This window comes from Furipterus horrens, unplaced genomic scaffold (assembly GCF_987537825.1).
Source record: "Furipterus horrens unplaced genomic scaffold, mFurHor1.1.pri manual_scaffold_3, whole genome shotgun sequence".
Classification (NCBI taxonomy): domain Eukaryota; kingdom Metazoa; phylum Chordata; class Mammalia; order Chiroptera; family Furipteridae; genus Furipterus; species Furipterus horrens.
In genome coordinates, this window is record NW_028327173.1 from 56,539,432 (window position 1) to 56,561,080 (window position 21,649).

A 21,649-nucleotide genomic window follows, 5' to 3' on the forward strand; every position below is an offset into this window, starting at 1 on the left:
AACTTCGAGTATCTCCATGTTTCGTCACTGTGAGTAAACATGATTGCTCTTTGCTCCAGAAGGTTAACGGTTCAGACAGCCTACTCTGCTTAGAAGCAATAACTCCTTCCTCTTGTCACTCCAGTTCAACCCAGAACAGGGAAGCATCAAAGTCAGGTCAGGGGAGCAGGAAATGATAGAAGCCGAGAAAGGAGAAGCACACTTCACCATAAGCATGTTGACCCTGATACTGGGAACAAAGTGAGGTGACAAGAATGAAGACCTGAGGGAGGGAGGCAACAGAGCCAGGTGAATAGTGAGGGCTAGAATCCCAAGAAGAGGGTCGAGGAGTATTGATCCTATTTTTAAAACACTTGCTTTGAACCAGTGTAGGGATGTGTAAGGGGAGAAATGGAATATTAGAGCCACTTTTGAAATCAATTCTTCCCCAAGCCACAAAACTCCTTATTCAGAGAGCTGCCATGTTGTTATGCACACAGTACCTCATGGGTCTGCTAAAGGCTTGGGTGTAAAAACACACAAAGATGTTTACATGTTTTCTTTTCTAATACAGGGATTACTCAACATTAAATAGCAAAATCTTTTAGCTATGCAGGGTCAGATGCCTAGCAGGCACCTTGCTGTGCTTGGTATTTGTTAAATAAGTGCATATGTGTCTCCCTCCCCCACATTATTATGCAGTTGATGTGCTCCTAGAACAAGGGGCATAAATTAAATTGTGTGAAATAAATCCTCTTTCCAGGTTTTTAAATATATAATATAAAATATATAAGGACTCCTTAGTTAGTGTATTTCTTAGCATTGAAACTTAAATTTCATCTTCCTTTATCCCAATACTTTCTCAAGGTATAAAAATGATCTCAGGTATTTTAACATATTAAAGGGAACTTAATACTTAAAATATTTTTTCTAAATATGCTAATAAGTTACCTTTTTTTCTATTTATATCTTCACATGCTGATAGCATTAAAAATAAAAATAATTTTACCTCTGTCTGAAACACAAATTGCATATGATACTGTTCTTTAACCATACCCTAATGTATTTCTTTAAAGACAAAAAGAAACTGCTAAGATTGCAGATCTCTTTGATATTCTCTGTAACGTGATGAATGCCAAAAAAGAAACATGTATGTTAAATGAAAATAATAGCTATCAATGGAAAAGGGATTCCCTCTCTTCCAGGTCCCACCCTTCTCATCAAGGAAGCACACCTGTCTAGGTAAATTGTTGGGAGACACTAATTCATCCATTCATCCATCCAAAGATCCTTTCACTTCACAATGCTAGACCTGTGTCTGACATGCTTATTAAATATTCCTGCTTCTGTAGTGGTATATAAAAAGAAGAAAAAAATCATCAAAAGAAGATTTTGATGGTATGTTACAATATGAAGTCAGGATTTAAATGACTATAATATTTTAACCAACACTGAGTTCTTTGAAGCTCTTTATCACAAAGCTAAAAATCATTCCATACCCTTGATTAGAGGAAAAATCTGATTTTTCTGTTGAAAAGCCTTCTTGAAAGAGATGATGGGGGAAAATGCCGTGGTGAAGAGCCGAGACTGAATCAAAGAATATTGATTTGGTGCCTAACCCAGCTTGTGCTTTTTCAGTTCCAACACCTCACTGGGAAATACATAGAAGCTGTTTCTACAATAGTCGCCTATGACTAGAAAAAAATATTGGATGGAAAGATAGAAAAACATATCTTTCTCCTTAGCAATGCTTGAGTGTTTTCCTTTTTTTTTTAATTGTTCTATTACAGTTGTCACAGTTTTTCCCCCATTGCTCTTCACTGCCCTGCCCAACTTTGCTCCCACGGTCAAACCCTGCCCTTTTTGTCCATGCCCATGAGTCCTTTATATTTGTTCCTTGAATAGCCCCTTCCCCTTCTTTCCCTCGTTGCCCCCCTTCCCCCCTCCTCTGGTCACTGTCAGTCTGTTCCTTGTTTCCATTGCCTCTCTTTCTATTTTGCTCAGTTGTTTCTTTTGTTCGTTAGTTTACCATTATAGGTGAGATCATATGATATTTTTCTTTTGCTGCCTGGTTTATTTCGTTTAGCATAATACTATCCAGTTCCATCCACACTGTGAAGGTAGGCGTTCCTTCTTTCTTTCTGCTGCCTAGTATTCTACTGTATAAAAAGGTACCACAGGTTTTGATCCACTCATTTACGGATGGGCGCTTAGGCTGTTTCCAGCACTTGGCTATTGTAAATAGTGCTGCTATGAACATAGGACCTCATAGGTACTTTTGAATTGATGTTTCAGGAGTCTTAGGGTATAATTCCAGCAGTGGGATCACTGGATCAAAAGGCAGTTCCATTTTTAGTTTTTTGAGGAAATTCCATACTGCTTTCCACAGTGGCTGCACCAGTCTGCATTCCCACCAGCAATGCACCAGGGTTCCCTTTTCTCCACATCCTCGCCAGCACTTGTTGTTTATTGATTTGTTGATGATGGCCGTTCTGACAGGTGTGAGGTGGCATCTCATTATGGATTTTATTTGCACCTCTCTAATGGTTAGTGATGTTGAGCATCCTTTCATGAGTATTTTCCTTTTAAAAAAAAATGTATCTGCCTTGACTGGTATGGCTCAATTGGTTGGGCATTGTGCTGCAAAGCAAAAGGTCACAAGTTCAATTCCCAGTCAGGGCATATGCCTGGGTTGCGGGTTTGGTCCCTAATTGGGGCATGTATGAGAGGCAACAATCAATGTTTCTCTCTCACATGAATGTTTCTCTCCCTATTTTTCTTCTTCTTTATTATTCTCTCTAAAGGTAAATTTTAAAAATCTTTTTAAAAAAATTATCACTTTCCCTGCTTCCTGTTTTTGTGATTTTAAAGAAAATGCCAAGATTTGTACATCTTGAGTATTGATGATGGTTCCCAGGGACAGGGGTCCTATCACTGTTGCTATCAGCTCAGCCACCTCTCTCATTCCCTTTTGCTAAAGGTGAACATAGATCACAGATGAACCACAATGGTTGGATGTGCTAATCTGAGGCCAACACTGAAGCTACCTTGTTTCCCAGGGTCTTAAAATTGCAGTGGGATGTAAAGAAAGAAACAGAAGTGAGAGACAATGTGAAGAAAGAGATCACATGACTCAGGAGTGGGGCATGAAGGATGAGAATGAAAGCCAAGTCAGGAGCAACACACATGTCCCGGAGAATGATGCACTACCATCCAAAAATGTTATGAAATAGAATAGTTCAGAAGCTGGTGCCACCTATTATCTGAGATGTCCTTTGGCTGCATTAATATCACCATTAATTCCTAAACCACAAGTGGAAGAAAACAGTATTCACAGCAGCACAGTTGTGAGCACTTTGTTTTTCTTTTCCTACAAAAGCAAATCACCAGCTTGGGTTTTAAAAAGCCTTCTCAATAAGCCATGGCACAGGCACCATCCTGAATATAGACAGTAGTCCTCTGAACAGCATGCTAGTAGTCCTGGAGGATTGCTCCAGGCCCAGCCCAAGGTGAATGGCAAATGCTCTTATAATCGGGGTTGCTCAAAGTGAAAGGTTCAAAGCCATTTAAAAACTGGGACGTGGCCTTCTGATAAATAAAATGACACTTCTGAGGCTGAACATAATTGAAAGAGCTTTGTGCTCACATAAAGACTTAAGAAAGCTTTGCTACAAGAGGCTAGTATGCAAATAGCGCTTTCTAAACTTCATTGATTGTGTAACTGGAGGTCATAGCAGTAAGAGATGTGCAGGTGGCAGCCAAAAGGGGGGGGCGGGGCGGGGTGGAGCCTTGCCAATGTCTGTAGGATGACCTAAGACATTAATTGCCACAAGATCCAATTAAGTATGTGCTTTACAACTTCAGGAAAGTACAAATGACACTCAATCTTCTGAGAGTTTCCTTTGTGGTGAAAATTCAAAGGACTAAAATTAATTTAGTTAAATTGATATTTTACCTCATGATTTCAGAGATTTAACAGTGAATATGCCTCTTGATATCTACTGTGGGTTCATTAAATTACCAAATCACATGTTCCCACTTTGGGGGGGGCCCCATCTTTGTTTCTCCTCTTTTCTTTGACACACTGTATGTAGCCAGCCCTTTGCTATGATTTATTATTTATAAAAAGTACAGGACACATTTCAATCCTGAGTGATGAAATTGGAATTTGGCTGAGCTATGAGTCAAGTAATTAAAATTAAAATTTAATTTAAAAAATAAAAAAGAGTTTAAAGCCTAATTCTGTCCCAGATGTAAGATAAATAAGAAAATAAAATCTGGAGACCTGATAGACAGCTTGGTGACTATAATGAACAATACTGTATTATGTAAATTTCTAAGAGAGTAGAAGTTGAATGTTACCAATACACAACACACACACACACACACACACACACAGTAATAATGTGAAGGGATGGAAATGTTAACTAATCTTATTGTGATAATCATTTTGCAACACCTACATGTATTTAATCATCACATTGTATACCTTAAACTTATATGTTATGTTGTTAATATCTCAGTAAAGCTGGGTTAAAACTGATTCTGGAGGTAAATGGCTACTGTGTGTGCATCTGAGGCTGACCAAATTTTGAGTGGTGATTTTGGTTGTGTCCTGACATGTGGTATACCCTTAGACATATCAGCAAGTCTCTCTGTTACAGCATCAATGAGAAAATATTGGCAAACTGTTTAAAATCCCTTGGGGGAAAATATTTGCAATTTTTTACCTAGCAACAGCCTACATTCCAAAAATTATGTAACCAAGTTGGGCAATTTGAGTGCCTATACTGTGTGCCAGACATACTTACCCAAAATGGGACCTCTTTGCCAACCAGCGTCTCTTTACTGGCAAGTTTCCAGTCAGTTTGCAAGTCAGCTATTTATAAATTGGGACACATTTTCCTAAAGAAACAGATTTTAAAATAGCAGTTAGGTTCTCAAGCCAATCCTCAAAAGCTTTTTAATTCATGATATAGTGGAACTCAGCTTCTAATAGAATCCTCAGTCCTAGCCACTATGTATAGCAATGATTTTCCAACCTGGCTACACATACCACACTATCATCACCAAGGAATTTTTTTAAAAAATAAGTATTAATACTGAAACTATACCCCCACGATGATAGAATCAGAATGCATTATCAGTGGCAGGGGTGGGAAAGGGTGGAGAGGACTGGAAATAATGCATCTAGGGAGCATGGGATCACAGCTATAGCTAGGAAGTGGAGGCCAGAGCTCCAGCATATGGAGGCGGGGCCAGGGTACTGTGCATTGATGGCTAAAAGAAGGAAGAGAATACTCGTGAGAGAAGGAATTGAGTTGTGGACTCGTAATTGGATTTGTGGAACTGGATTAAGAGATGTGGTCTTTGATGCTCCGAAAGCACTTTGGAGTGGGGAAATGGTGGAGGGGTCTAGAACATTCAGGTCTAAGAGCACACAGATTGTTGCTGTAGTGATGGGGATGGAGCTGGTAAGGACCCAGTAGGTCAGCATCTCTCACCACTTCATTTTGACCAGTTCATGAGGAACGGAGGCAGCCACCTTCAACCTGCTTTCTTATTTTGGATTGAGACTTTCACAAAATTTTATGTCCCTACATAAAGCAAATCTGTATTTCTCTTCATCCTCTGGGGGCATGATGATGGACCTTTGGGACTAAGCAGAGGTAAAGGAAAGGGAAGAGGAATGAACGTAGAGAATCCAATGAGTGAGCTCCAAGCTAAGAGCAATTTTGTTTATTTACTGTGCTATGCAACAGCTTTCAGAGTTCAGTAGCTCTTCTAGTCATTTTTGCAGCCCCTTTCATCAGAAGCATGGGCATAAACTGTTATCAACTGGTGAAAGCAAATATGCTAGGTGGAGGATGTCCTCAAACATTTTCCTGTATCCTCATTTTTCTAGCTTGGCATGGATATTCGACATTCTGTGATTGATGCAGTGTAGAAAGAAAATCTGTGGAGATGAACAACATTCTCACATTTCAATTGGGGTGTTCGCAAATAAAAAACATTTTCTAAGTTCTACTCTGTATTTATTCTTGGTATTTTCTAGTATGTATTGCTTTAGCTCTGCATTCTGGTTCCCTCTTTGTGTCATTTTGGCTACTCTGGGTCAATGGAATTACTGGGCTTGGGGAATTCTGGGGACATCTGAAAGCTGTCTCTTCTGTGGCAGGTACAATCTTAAACCATCCCTCGGCCAGGCACTCTCACCATCTGCCTTCAAAACCCCTGAGAGCATCTTCATGCATTTGTCCTGGACAGAGTCCCCTATGAGATAGAAGGGTTCCAGGGGGCAGATGGAAGAGGCAAAGATGGGCGTCTAGGGACGACTGGGTTATTTGATTTGCTGCTGTTTGATCTGAAGATGACAATCAGTAAGAAACATTTGACATTAAGCAAATAAAGAATTTATTGAGCACACAAAAAAATGTTTATTTCCTCTGGTTGAAAGAAGAGAATTATTACCATTATCTCCTCTGATCAGAGAGATGGTCCTAAATGCTGGAATTAATCTCTCTTCTTTACAGTTTTGGATATTTCTGGGTTGTTTGTTTGTTTGTTTGTTTTTCCTGATTACGAAAAGAGGAGATGCTCCGGTTCTTCAAGTTTCTGGAGTTTCTGGTATAGAATATGTTCTCGTATGATGACAGTGTGCATAGAAGGTACAGATTTACCGTAAGCAACAAACTCACAAGTCCTTCCCACATAGATTTCCAGCTGAGCTGTGCAGCAATACTCTGATAAACATACCAGCTCCCTGAGAAATATTCTTCATTACACTAAGCAAGGAAGCTAGCTCAATCAGATAATCTGAATAGACATCAAAGGAAGAATTTTCTTTTCTCAAACCCCATACCATCTCCGGAACAGAGAGAAAAAAAAAAAAAAAGGAGTTTTTAGGACTGAAACTCCTGGGCAAAAGTAAATAATATTCTACCTTAGTGGATCCAAACAGCTCCTTTAATAGATGAGACTCCATTAGCTACGACTGTTTCAAGGTCATTTGACTTGAGATGTCCTGGGAAGCAGACAGACTGTCATTTTAGGAATTTGCTGGGGCCAGAGCAGAATTATATCAGCACCTGCTTTGATACGCAGCTGATAACCTATTGTTTGGCCCAGAGGTAGTGTGCATATGGTCGTCAATAAATGTCAGCCTATTGGAAAAAGCGACAAAGAAAGCCTCCTTCTCTAAGTCGGAGACTAAAATTCTCAGGGCTTGAAGGCCTGTACGTCAGTTTTGCTGTTGATCTTTTCTAATTGAATTATCCTTCATTAGTGAGCCAGATACAAACAATTTTAATAGATGTGGGAAATGGGAGTACAGCTTTGCTTTTGCTATTAAAAATAAATATTCCCCTCGAAATAATTTATTTCAGGACTTACTGAGCCATGTAACTCAGTCAGAAAAGCGATAATAGATTCGGATAGGCAGGAAGTGGCAGCAAAATTAGTCTTTCTTAACCAGAAGAAGGTCAGAGCTGCTTTGTGTTTTTTTAATTTTCTCTTTCTGTATAGCTGATTGCTTGGGATGGATCTGGCTGAGGCTGGTTTAATGATGTTCTCAGTGGTCCTGGAGACCTTAGCAACAAGACTGGGCACCCCATATCCTTCAGTGGGGTGAGACCACTTCAAATGTCTGTCTTAAACCCTTGTTAAAACTTAGTTGTTTAAAAGTTAGTTTTAAGTGTGAATTTTCATTTTGAAAGAGAAACAAGGGCTCAGAAAGCATTATTTGTCAGAAACAACTTTGAGTCCGTTTATGTACTAGAACTCTTTCTAAAGAAAAAGAGCTTGGATTAGCTCAAGTTCCAGTTCAATAACAAAGTTAAGGAAAAGTGAGTCATTTCCCTTCTAAAAAGGTAAAGTGCCAGGAAAAAGTCTTTTATCTATTCAGATATACTTTTGCCTGATTAAAATCTTTCTTTCTTTTCTCTTTTTTTATTTTTTATTTTTTATTTTTCTTCTCTTCAATCTTAAAGCAAGTATATGCAGAAGGAATGGCTGATAAAAGAACTGGAAGAGAAGCCAAAACTTTCCATTAATTACCTTTATCAGGTTAACAGGGGAACAGGCACCTGTGCCTTAGGTAGAGAAAGGTGATTAGCATTCAGAATACTGAAACACACATCAGTGTAAGGAAGGGCTTGATTTCAAGATAAGTTGAAGGGTAAGTTAGAAGGAAGCAACTTTTTAAGCCTAAGTATAAAACTAAAATCAAATCAAAGAATGATTGTTAATAAGAGTTAAAGATTAGGTAGAAGCAAAGTCTAACCTAGAGTATTTAATAGACATACTGTGTTGGAAAGAATCTTAGAGGTCAGCCAATCCAGCTTCAATTCTGTGGTTGCAAGGAACAGATACTTCCTTTAGCAGACACAAGCCATAGAGGAGAACTTATTAAAAGGTCATAGAACCTAAGGGCTGGAAGGAAGCCATGCCTTGATCTTTATTTCAGAACTTACCTTTTATTTCTTTTAAAGTCAATGCATGTATCCGCATCAGTGGTGTAAAGCTATTATTTGAACATGACTGGGGCCGAAATTCTAAAAAGTGTTTTGAATCCTGGAGTTATAAATGTAAAATCTATAAGGTAGTGATAGTCAGTCTGTTCTAAAAATACATCTGCACACTTATAATCTTTCTAATATGGATTATGTTACTATAACGGTGATTACAGAACATTAGTGATAAAAGATTCTAAGCCTACCTAGATCAATCCTCTTATTCTGCCATTAAAAATAATGTGGCCTAAAGGAGGATTTCCTAGAGGGTTAACAGTAGAACCAGAAGAAAAGTTGAGGTCCTTTGATGGCTGCTCTATCAGAAATGTGGTGCCTGAGACAATACTGAGAATGATGATGACCAAGAAAGAATTCAGTTAAGAGGTTGAGTTCTGGTGTCAGACTGTCTTTGAACAGGTTCTTTATACCTCCCTGAACCTACATTTGTAAAATGGAGATATTAGTACTTCCTATGAGATGGACTTGTTGTAAGGATTAAATGAGATGACTTCTTGGTACGATGTCTAGTTCATGTAAATGTTCCATACATAATAGTAATTATTACTATTAATCAAAAAAGTTTATTTTGTCAACTTTTTGCTGCATAACAAATAATCCTGAAACTCAATAGCTTACAGGGATGTTATTTCCTATTCACAGGCCTGTGATCAGCTGTAGTTGTAGTAGGCTTAGCTAAAATTGGCTCCAATTTTGGACACCTATCTGTTGCACAGGTTCCTCATCTCAGGACCCAGGCTGAAAGAGCACCTGCTACCTGGGATGTGTTGTTCCCATGATGGAGGAAAGAAGTATAAGAAATGGGGACCCTATGATACTTCTTAATATCTCTACTGGGAACTGTCACAGTGTTCACTTCTACTTATGATGCATTAGTCAAAGCAAGTCATTTGGCCAACTCCAGAGTCAATGAAGCAGGAAAGTTACTGCGCCCATGAGCAAACCATGTCCAGAGAGGGAATGAGCAATATAGTCTAGTACAGAAAAGTTGAAAGAAAATCTATGTCCATTGATAAAGGGGGAATAAATGGTGATGGAAGGAGACTTGACCTGGGGTGGCGAACACACAATACAATGTATGGATGATGTGTTTTGGAATTGTGCACCTGAAGCACATATACTTTTATTAATCAATGTCACCACAATAAATTTATTTTTTAAAGAAAAAAATCTATGGCCATTGAGACAAGAGCTGAAATTAGAACCCACACCAGCTGTCCATAAATCTCATGTCTTCAAAATTATGGGTCATTCTTTTAAAAAAGAGATCCAGGGAAGGCAACAGAGTTACTTGAGGTAGAGATTGGGTGTTAAGGTACATAGTATCACCCATATTCCCAGAAGCTTTACAAGGTGGAGGAGAAGTTGCTTTAGAAGTCATTTAGCTCAGTGTTTCTAGACCTGAAAGGTATTTCAAAGGGCTCCTTAAAGCAGCAATGGTATGTTTCCATTTCAAATAATTTTTAAAAACTCAGTAAATTAAATGTTTTTGTAGAACTTATTTCCCTTTTACATAAAACAGGTTGAGAGCCTCCAGGTGTGCATTAAGAAAGCTGGCTTGGTGATAAATGGAGATTAGATGAGTTCGCTCATGACTTGTAACTTAGTTTACAACACAAATGAACACTACTGGTTGCATCCTAGCATCACGTACTTTTAAATTGTTTTTATCCTTAGTCATATTTGTTTACATTTGTTCTCAATTCAGAATTAATGAGTAATTTAATGAGAAAGAAAAAACATAATTCTTCCAATTTCCCCCTAGACATTTTCCTCCAGATCCATAAATTTCCATCATCTGAAAAGCTAGCTACATAGAACATCAAGCTATCTCTAATATTTCAAAACATAATGTAAGGGAGTAAAATCAATCAGTATTATTTATGCATCCTGTCTCTAACCAATAATCTATTATGGCAATAACACTGATGATGCCTTGAGGTCCATCCCATGTTTGAGGACATCTGAGAACTATTCTGTATTCCCATTATTCTCATAGCTCCGTACGACTGCACAGGCCTTTACCTCTGCCGAAAATGCTCTCCTCCTCCTTCTTCCTGCTGTTCTTCTTTAGCTTTAATTAACAGCTCAGTTCCTAGTTCCCATTAGGGAAGGAATGATCTTCCCCGATTCCTTCCAGCTGTGTCTGTTGCTCTTCCCTTGGTATCCCCATAGCACTTGCAGGGGAATTGCCTCCTTGATAGCTCTATTTTTGAAAATAGGAATTGAATCTGTCTTCACTTGACCCTGAGTTGAGATCAGTGCTTGGTACAGGCACTGGTTATTGAGTACCGTGTACTCAATAATTTTTTTCTTGAATAAATGAGAGTAAGAAGAACTGAAGTTTAGTAAGACTAGAAACTGGAGAGGACATGGGGGAAAGTACTTAAGGAAGATAGAAAGTGTACACAAGTAAAGGGACAGAGGCTGACATTCATAAGAAGTATTGGAGGTCAGCAAATGGACCGACATGACTAGGTGAGAGAGTTTAGGAACAGAAGTCCTAAAAGACACAGTAGGGAGTTTAGGTTTGTGTGGGGACAGCCTTGAAAGACAGTCATTGTCTTAGTATGTTCAGGCTGGCATAACAAAATACCATAAACTGGGTGGCTTGACAACAGAAATTTCTCACAGTTCTGGAGGCTGAAGTTTGAGGTCAGGGTACTAGTATGGTCACTTTCCAGTGAACACTTTCTTTCTGGCTTGTAGCCTTCTTGCTCTGTCCTCACATGGTGGGAAGAGAGATACCTCTGGTGTCTCTTCCTCTTCTTATAAGGACATTAATCCTATCATGAGGGCCCCACCGTCATGACATCATGTAAAGCTAATTACCTTCCAAAGGTTCCATCTCTGAACACCATCACACCTGGGGTTAGGGCTTAAATTCAAGGCATATGAATTTGGATGGGACAGAAGTCAGTCAACACTGAGCGATTAAGGAACCAGTTCTGCTTTAATGAAGTAGCCCCCAAAGATCCCCATCACCCATCCCTGCCATTCCTGAGGTTCCATTGTTCACTTAAGAAAGTGAATGAAATCCCACAAATCAACATTTCCAATTGAAGAGGCTTTGTAGCCCAAGGGCAAGAGTGAAAGAACCTTTTAATTTCTGAGATGAATGCATGAAGTAATTTTTGTGAGTGGTATCTTCTATTTCTACAGCAGTCATAAATCATACCTTTGGGAGCTGTACCATTTTACTTTTAAATGTACATTTTGAAAAGGATACAGTCGTTTCTTATTATGCTCCTTATGTACTATTTCATTGCATTCATCACAGTCAGAGTCCTGTTGATTCTATGGCAGGAAAACTATTTGTTATATTCACAGTCTAAGAGCCTCCTGATTAGCACAGGCATTTCACATTAGCTGCTCAGGATGGTAGTACAGTCCTCCACTAAGATTTACTGCTTTTTCCATTTAATCAGGATCCATTTTTTTGTTATTTTCCAGGCCTGGATTCCTTTCATTTGGAACATTATTTTAAGAGTCACCATCCACAATATGATATTTTAGCCATTTGAAAAGTTTATGTCCACTTGCAAATGATTCAAGCCAAGAATGAGAATTCTGCTGCCTGATTTGCAGAAAGTCTTTACTGTTTAAAGGTTTGCCGGGCATGTCCTATTGATAGATAGTACAAATATATAGTGTTAAGATAAAGGACAAACTCCACAGCATTTTCATCTCTCCCAACAATCAAATGATATACAAAAATATATGACTTGGGGACAGCTAAAATTGTTGCCACACTTTGAGCTTTGCTTCCATTGGACTGACTGACATCATTAGATCGAACACCATGATGCTACTGATAATCATCAGCTGTTTTTCTTACCTAGTCTCTTTGTTTAAATGCATTCTTTTATTATCCATGTGCTTTCAGAAAAAAAAATGGGGGAACAAATGTTTTTAATTGAATAATCTATATTCTGTCATGTATTCCTTCTCCCTAGGAAGGTAAATGGAAACTTACTTTGCCATTTTTATTTATTTATCCTGCCACTGTAGTATATTGATGAGTTCCAATAGTGTTGAAACAGGGCATGAAATATTGATTAACTCTTTAAGGAAATTCCCCTTTTTCTCCTGAGTATAGCAGATTTCAGAAGGCTGCCAATATTGTGATGTCCAATAAACCTCCATTATTGGGAGGGTCTTGATCCCCTTTTGGGCTTTGATAACTAATTATTATGCTTTGGAAATATTAGCTCAGAGTGCTCTAGACCCTGTTTTTATCAGTTTATGGAAGAAATGAATAAGAAAGAGCAGAAGTTAGCCTGCGAAGTTTGAGCCAAAGGCCACCAGAAGAACCATTCCCTGAAGAGGAGGCAGCCACAGAAACTGCAGCTTCTGGACCCCTCATTCTGTTCCCACCTGACACTTTCTTTCTCCCCATTGCAGATCAGGACTTGCCCTTTGGGTCTAAGCCAAGTGGGAACTGTAGATCAGGAGAACTTGTCTTGTTAGAGTTAGGGACATCTCAAGGCAAACCACTCAAGCTAAGTGTAGGCACTGAAGAATCAAGAAACCTACTGAACTTTGAGTGCACAGGTGAGCTTGGAACAGGGGACTCTGGTGAAACATGAAAGACAACTTCCTACACAGCAAAGAATTATCTGAAGTGTCAATAGTGCTGAGATTGAGAAACCCTCATGTTGAGAAAGTGCTGTTATTTTACCCATCAAAGTATAAGCTTCTTGAGTTCAGAACCTAGGTCATAGCTAATGGTGTTCAATAATTAGAACAGTCTCCTGTGAATAGACAGGATCTATGTAATACAGTTTTCTTTTATAAAGTAACGATGTCACTTCCCTCAGTTCCTCCCCTAAAATTATCCAAAAGGGAAAAGTTCCCCCGTTAGCAAGACACAGGTGAAAAATGTTTCACTATATGTTTCCAGAAAAGAGAAGATGAGGGAGCATGCTCAGAAGCAGCAGTGCAGGCAAATGAAGGATGCAAGCAGCCAAAGTGCTGAGACTGGTGTAAATAAGGGCAGTTTGACAGAGAACAAATTTCTGTGGACTTGAGATGGCCTTTAGACATCAAGGAATGGGGGTAAACATCAAAATATCAAGGGGCGAGGTAGCTTATATTTTATTTTTATTAAACTGGATGAAAGATAATATTTTAAATGTTATGCCTTCAAGCATGTTCTACATCAAGGTGTTGACAGCATCATTTTTCCAAGAGATGAGCAAGTAAATTTAAGTAGTTTCCAAGCTGTAAGTATCTTGATTACTGAGGAGCAATGGGATGCAAAACTTGGCCGGTGGAAATAAATGATTGATAGCTTCCTCTCACTCTCCCGCCTTTATTTTTTCTACTACATGGCTCATTATTCTGCTGCATTAATTTAAGCTTTCCTATTGTACTGAATTAAGGACTTAAATTCTCTTATCACTCCTATGGGACTCTTGATTGTTTATTTGTAGATGACAATAATTGTTTTTATCGATCCCCAAATGTGGAAGGTATAAAAAAGGCTATGGCTGATGGCCAGCTGGTACATACTTAGTGCTGCATGTGTGAGTGACAAATTACAAGACAATATTTGGCCCCAGAGGACACCTTTTAGAATTTTTTAAGGCATCTGATAATTATCACTGGATCTTTTCAAGCTTAAAAGCATGAACAATTTCATGTACATCAGCTTAAGTCATCTTGTTGTTGTTGTTTCTGAACCTCAAAAAGTCTGCTTGGGTGTGATTTATACTTCCTCATTTCTAGTATGCCCACACTGCAGGAGAGTGTGAGGCCGGAGCATCTACAAGAATTCTCACAACCAGCACCATCCAGGCCAGTGCGTTCCCTTAGGAACCCCAATCACCAGGACATTTATTCAGAAGAACTTCCTGAATTAATCTACCAGTTGCCATTACTCCACCACAAGCCTCATTATATGGACATTGGCTCACACCATTTCTCATCCCAAATATATCAGAGGCACTGGGGAAAGAAAATGCAACTATCTAATTAAGTGCCATTTGTAGGACAGGGCACTAGGGCAGTACAAGCCTCCCAGGCTGAATCAGATGCAACACAGCTCGCTTAAAGAGCTTTGGGGCTAATTATCGTGATCTGCCTACCCATGAGCAAAATAAATCAGATTAGGTTTAAATATAAACAAGTATCAGAAATATGGTAAACATTTTCTCATTATGTGATGAAATGTAAAGATCTATGACCGTATGCTAACTCTGAAATTCCTGACCCTCTTTTCCTGTGGTAAAGGGAAGATAGATATGCAGAGGAGTCATTTTGACAGTTGTACTCTATCCTTTGAGGGTTCTGCTCTGAAAATCCACTGTTGAACTATCAGAAATGACTATCTGGGGTGGACCAAAATGACCCGGGAGAGCTAATTCTGCAAAGTAGTTGCCCATGTGTCACACAAAAAAAATCCCCTTTTTATCCTGGGGCTATAATGTTATCTTGGTCCTTGACAGTTAGCAACTCCTGGGGGGGGGGGGGTTGGGGAACCACTTAAGAATAAAACCTTTTCTTTTCTAATTTAGATTTATTTTATCTCTCACTCAAAGTAAGCTTTACCCTCAATATTATGGTCCAGTTGTGTCCTTGATGTTGCAAATCACCCAAAGTCAGTGAAAACAAAGGTTAAAATATCCAGTTATTAACCCCCCACTCTGAGTTTCTGTTGTTCCTGAAATGATTGTATGCTGTAAATAACTTGATACTAAGCACTGCTTATTTATTTTTTAAAAAATGAAAGGATTCAGGATCCTGCTTATAGCACACTGAAGGCTTGGTGCTGGAGAAATGCATCAACCATATCGGACTTCAGTGGGAGCCACTGCAGGCTGGGGTGGTGCACCCGGAGAGTGGCTATCAGGAGGGGAAGAGCTAGCTGGCTGTGCTCCAGTATGCGAAGAAGTCCGGATGTAGGAGACTTAGTCTTTTTTAGAAGTGGTGCTACACAGATGCCAGACAACCTGGGATGAGTCAGATGCCACTCTGGGGAGAAACTTCTGGAGACAGGCAGTCATGTTTTAGATGGATTGGGTCAACCTTGGCTAAAGACAAGTATGGAGATGCTGCCTGTCATCAAACATCCCCTTGAACCATTTGGACCTTGACAGATGCCTCCAATCAGTACTGCATCTCTACTTGCAGTTATCCCTCCTCCCACCTCTTCCTTAAACATACCAAGCACACTTACAAATTTATGATTTTGCCCTTAGTGTTTCCTTTTTCTGAAATACTTTTCTTTCATGTTGTCAATCGAGCAAGTAGCATCTGTCACCTTTCATCAGGAGTATATATCCAAACTCTTCTGCCCATTGCCTCTTGGTATCGGAGCTGCCAAGGAAAACAATGCAAACACTAGATGGAACAACACTTTACTCATGCAGTGAAGAAACAGAACAAGATCAGTGTTAGTAAGGGACATTGGTGCATTGGCCCTTGCCAGCAGCTAATACAGGGCCACTGGCCTGCATGCAACCCTTTTGTGCCACAGAATGAAGGACCTCATCCCCTGTTTTCAGGAAACAGATAAAGCAGTGAGGTTGACCAGGTGCCATATGACACACACACGTTTAAACAGAACAAAGAAGGACACATTAAGCTAAGTAAAATAAGTCAAAGAGAGAAAGACAAATACCCTATTATTTCACTTATACGTGGAATCTTAAAAACAAAATAAATGAACAAACCAAACAGGAACAAACTTATAGATACAGAGAACAAACTGGTTGCCAGACAGGAGTTGGGTTGGGGGGCGGGTGAAAAAGGTGTAAGCATTAATAAGTACAAATTGCCAGGTACAACATAGTCATGGGGATGTGCAGGACAGCACAGGGAATACAGTCAATGATATTGTAATAGCTGCAAGTATGTACGGTGTCAGCTGGGTATTAGATTTATTGGGGGGTAACCTCAGAAGTTATATAAATGTTTAACCACTGTGTACACCAGAAACCAGTATAATAGCAAATGTCAATTGTAATTGAAAAAAATAATTTTAATCTGAAACGGGTAAGATAGCCCCACACAAGGCGGCAAGCCCAGCACAAGCTGTGAGAATTCTTTACCCTTTAGTAAGGAAGTGTTCCAGGCCCATGGCCCATTTTTATGTCACCAAAAGGTGGCCAAAAGACTACACACATGAGCTTGTCTTTCCCAATATAGTCTATGTAGCTTATTCCCATTTCCCTAATTCCCCTTTCCCCCTTTTAAGATCTTTGTTCCCATTATCAAAAAAAAAAAAAAAAAAAAAAAAAAACCTTCCGTGGCCAACCTTTATAACCTAGCCATCTCTAAATCCAATCCTTTGGTCTTCGTGAAGAGAAAAGCTTTGGTTGTTTTGGTAACTGCTGTATCCTTAGCATCTCCAATAGTGATGGGTACTAGTAGGTGTTCAAGAAAAATATCTTGAAGAGATTGGTAAGACAGGTCTTACAAAGGAAAAGTTTTGTCTCGTGATGCCTGGAAAGCAGTGAAGGAGAACTTTACAGATGGTTTCATCGATCAAGTGTTCACCTACACTGCATCCAATTTACACATAGAAACCCAACAAGCCTTAGAGAAAGTGATACGTCCAGGATAGCAGATAGCACTATTATCATTCAGCTCCCATCAGGGCTCCAAGCAACTTGTAGAAAACCTGTCTTCTGATATACAGCAATAATTTATGTCATACGGAAAATCAAACAAATTATTTTTCACCTGAAGGGAGTAGGATTATTTGACTTCAAAAATTTGCCATATGGCTTCTCTACAATACAACATAGCTTCTAGGCTTAAGGTAGTATGAGCGAGAGCATGTCCATAAATTATTCAGCGATAATTCAAAAGAAGTGTGAATCTTTGACAGATTGTCAAGTTTCTTAATACTTTTTCCTGATCACAAGGGCTATGTTTTTGACAAGTGGCATGTTTCTCACCATACTTTATTGTCGCTCTGTGTATGTTGTCTGTGTTGTTTTGTTTTGTTTGTTGTTTTTGTTCCCTCACAGAGTCCAGTCTGGCTCTTACCTCAGCACTGGTTGGTTCACATTCATTCTGGCTATGGATGCTTGTTACGGCATTCACGTCTACGGGATGATAAATGACACCTACTGCAAGTAAGATCACAGGAAATTATTTTTATGCATCTCCAATTCGGATATCTTGTCAAAATATCACAATTCATTTTAAAAACATAAATCTGAAAAACAGATAAAGCAACAATTATTTCCCAGTGTTCTTCGCTGACATGACATTTCATTGTCAGTGCATCAAGTGGTGACTTTTAGGAGTGATAAAAAGAAAAATATTTACCACAGTCTAATGTCAAATGTCAGAAGAAACAGTTTTCCCTTAATCAGTGGCATATCAGAGACTTGTGGCTTAGAAATGCAGACAACTTTTGTGATTATTTAATTTGCAAAGCAAGTTTGTCATCTCTGCTGTGCTGATGACTTGATAGATGGCTATCTGCTCAGTGGTTATATTTGATCATGAAGGACAAAATGTCCTAGAGCCTCAGAGAAGCTGATAGCTTAACAAGACTTTCTGGAAATAAATGAGTAATCTGCCAGATCCTTATTTAAAATGGGTGTCTTTATCTATATATATCCCTGCTGGAGGGATAGTTTCTAATTAGATAATAAAACAAACCTACCATGCTTCATCAAGGTAATGAAATATATTTCCCTATCAACAATTGGCAAGATATAATTCAGAGAATGTTTTCATTGTATTTTCAAAATGGCAATTAGCCACCATCTTCATGATCAAACATTTCTACCCTAACTATAAGCATATTAGAGCACCAAATATCTTACTCTGAAAAATCACAAGACTTCTTCAAGCTCTGTAAGAGTATCAGGTTATCCAAAGTTTGCTCCATTATGCACTATTTCCTCCTTCAAAGGAGAGCTATACGTTTGAATGTAATTGGTGTGATATATAAATTTTATTTGATTTATTAAAGCACTAAGGACTTGGTACATCTTTCTAAAAGCTTTTATACATAATAGTTTTAACTGAGTTCACGGACTAGAATCATGCATAGGTTTGCAAGTAAATGCGTTTACTCAGCACATAAATGGATTCTTGAAAATGAACACTTCATTCTTCATTTCAATCTTTCTCTCCCTTTTTTTTTCTTTTCTAGGACAGAGGGGTATAGAAAAGTCCCCTACCATTACTATGAACAAGGAAGAGATGAGTGTGATGAATACTTTCTTCATGAACATGCCCCATATGGAGGCCATAGGTTTATCACTGAAAAGAAAGTGTTTGCTAAATGGGCCAAGAAACACAGAATAATATTTACACACCCAAACTGGACAGTGTCTTGATATTGGTTTCTCTGATCTTGCTACACCACTTGACATGATCATGATACTGCAACTGTGATGCTAAGGATACTATGACGGTGATAAAGACAACAATGGTGATGATCAAGATTCTGTACATTTTCAGATATGGATGATGACTCTTCCAGGAATTTGAACTTGGGATTCCATGGAGGGTGGTTGTGCTCATTACATTATTTTTGAAGGTTCAACATTATATGTTGTACTTTATAATTTAACTGGAATTGCAATGAAGGCCAGTAATATGACAGCATGACTCAAGAAATTAGGTTACCCTTCAAATAGCTTCCGAGAATTCTTGAACAGTGAGTAACTTTCCAAAGCCATGGGATTTGTCCTCTTGAGGTAAGGCTATTTACTCTGTGGTCTCTTGCACCTGAGAGGCTGTGCCATCATGAAGAATGTTTGATTGTCAAGCACTGGCCCAAGGGTTACCCTCTGGGTACAAGTATTTTACCACAGTCACTGGTTAGGCTGATGGCAGGGAAGGAATCCCTTCCTGACTTACCATCTTCCTACAGTACTTTCTATAGCCAAAGCTTCAGGCCATTTCCTAATTAACAATGAAAATATCATGGCTATCCTACCCATAGAATTACTAGACTATCTCAAACATTTAATTCAAAATGGGCCAAGTAGCAAATCTTGATGAATTTCCATTCTCACCACTCCATTCTTACACCCCAAACAATATACTAAACAGGATACTAGAATAATCTATATTAATGTTAAGTTATTTTTTGGTTAACTCCTAAATGTTTCAGATGGCTATTTAACATGTAAGATTTCAGCACTGTAATAACATATACTGTGAAAATACTTCTTTAACAGAACCAGAAAGGTTTACTAACTTTGCTTCAAAATAAAACAACACAAAATCACGTGCTTTTAAACTTATGAAACAGGGAAAGCAAAACATATTTTTGCATTCATTTGTATTCTACCATACTTCATAATATATATTTGTATATTCAAATTTCTATTTTATAGGCCCAAGGTGTGTCTCTCCATACATTACATTACCATTGCCAAGTGCCAGCTATCAGACGTGGAAAGGAAATGATTCCTGATTCCTTATATTAAATCTGACCAGACCTTTTGCCTTCTTAAGGTTTACTATCCCCACAGTGGGTCAGTTGTTATACCATGATAACAACAGTAGTAATGACCTTAATGTCCAAAATGTTCTGCCATTTAGAGTCCTTTCACATATGCTGTCCTATGTGTTGCCCATGAGTACCCCATTGATCCACTGCCTATACATTCTGACATCTCCTTAGCAGATGATCTGTAATTTGTTGATTGCTCTGATGATTGTTCTTCCTTGCTAACATTCATATAGAATAGTATTTATGTAGTCTAGTCACCAATTGATTTCAGTGCCAAATACAATATATAAGAATTATTCAAAAAGTATTACAAGGATTGTTTTGATCATGGACTTAAAAACATAGGTACATTTGAAATTTTTTAAATGACTATTTAAGTGGGAAAAAGATGAAGAAGCAGGAACAATAGAAAGGAATGAAAGCAGAGAAATACAGTTTCTTATTCCAGACTTGAGATGACTCTGTTCATAACATACTTATTGCTCATTAAATATTAGAGTGTTCATTTGCTGAGAGGCTGAAACCATCTTTGCAAATGATTCAAATGACAAAAGCCAAGCTTAACTTACAGAATGTTCTGGAAGCCAGAAGTAATGATGCATTTCACCTCAGGAGCACCTGGCAGGTCTTTCCCAGTGCTCTGTCTCATGATTGGTTTCCATTATTGTAGGCCATCTTGGGTAAAAGCCTCTTGCCTGTTCTCTTCTGCCATTTTGATTCCCCAGGACTCATACCCACAAAAAATGACCAAGTGTCACTTCCGTTGTTGAAACTGGTAGTGTTGTTATCCTTTAGTTGTTTCCTTACATGATTTTTAGTTCTATCTGTGTTAGTTATTTAGAGTTAATGATGGATAGTAATGCCCACTCCAAGAAAAAATAAACAGATAAAAATGTTAAAATTGTAATAAGACTGCTTTTCCCCATGTGCTATGAAAGTTCCATTTTTAAATAAAAAGAAATCCTTGATTATCAGAATGTTTCAGGGAATGACGTAATTTATTTAATTTTCTGATCAATGGAGGACGAACTATTTGTCTTAGCCTTTACTTATGAGAAACTTCTGAAAACTGCCTTGCTCTCCTGCATCACTGTAGTTTTCTCTGATGGTGGCTTTTGCAATCCCCTGTATCCCGCATTCTGTGGCGGTAGGTGTGTGTGAAATAGGCAGCAGTTTGTCTGTCTGTTTGTTTGTTTGTCTGTTTTGGAGAGGCCACAATGCATTCTTTTCCCTTGCCTCCTCCCTTACTTTGGTTTTTTTCTTAGTGAAACCCTAACTCTACATTTTTTATTGTTTTTGTCTCTTTTTTCTTTTTATATAAACGAGAAACAAAAGACACATTACTCTCAATTTGGAGAACTAATTAGATGATTTCCAGTGTAATCAGTATTTTGATAGAATCATATGACTTATTTTTCTCTGTATCCTAATGTTCTCTGCTTCCATTTCCTGTTTTTCTTTATCCACAGTTTTCTAATTCTAGTGAAAATACAAAGTCTAATTTCTCTCATGTTGAGGAGAAATCTATCTAATATTTACTGATAGAGAAGAGAATGATTACAGAACAATTCAAGAGAGTACTTGGTCATGCAAATTTCCGGTCAATTCCACAGATGCTAGTCAAATGAAAGAGATTTCATCCAGCATCAAAACATTAGGAAAGTTAAGTGAACTCACTCATTGCTAATGTGTATGTATCCCAGAAGTT

General features: G+C 38.4%; 1 protein-coding gene across 1 annotated transcript in view; it reads left to right on the forward strand.

The window, feature by feature from the left end:
* ST6GALNAC3 (ST6 N-acetylgalactosaminide alpha-2,6-sialyltransferase 3) overlaps window positions 1-21,209 on the forward strand; it is a 518,021-nt gene extending 496,812 nt beyond the window's left edge. The window contains exons 4-5 of the mRNA XM_090271687.1: window positions 17,486-17,593; window positions 18,628-21,209. Coding sequence (XP_090127813.1) covers window positions 17,486-17,593; window positions 18,628-18,814 — 295 coding nt within the window. The 3' untranslated portion in view covers window positions 18,815-21,209. The remainder of the gene's footprint in view (window positions 1-17,485; window positions 17,594-18,627) is intronic.
* The last annotated feature ends 440 nt before the right edge of the window (window positions 21,210-21,649 follow it).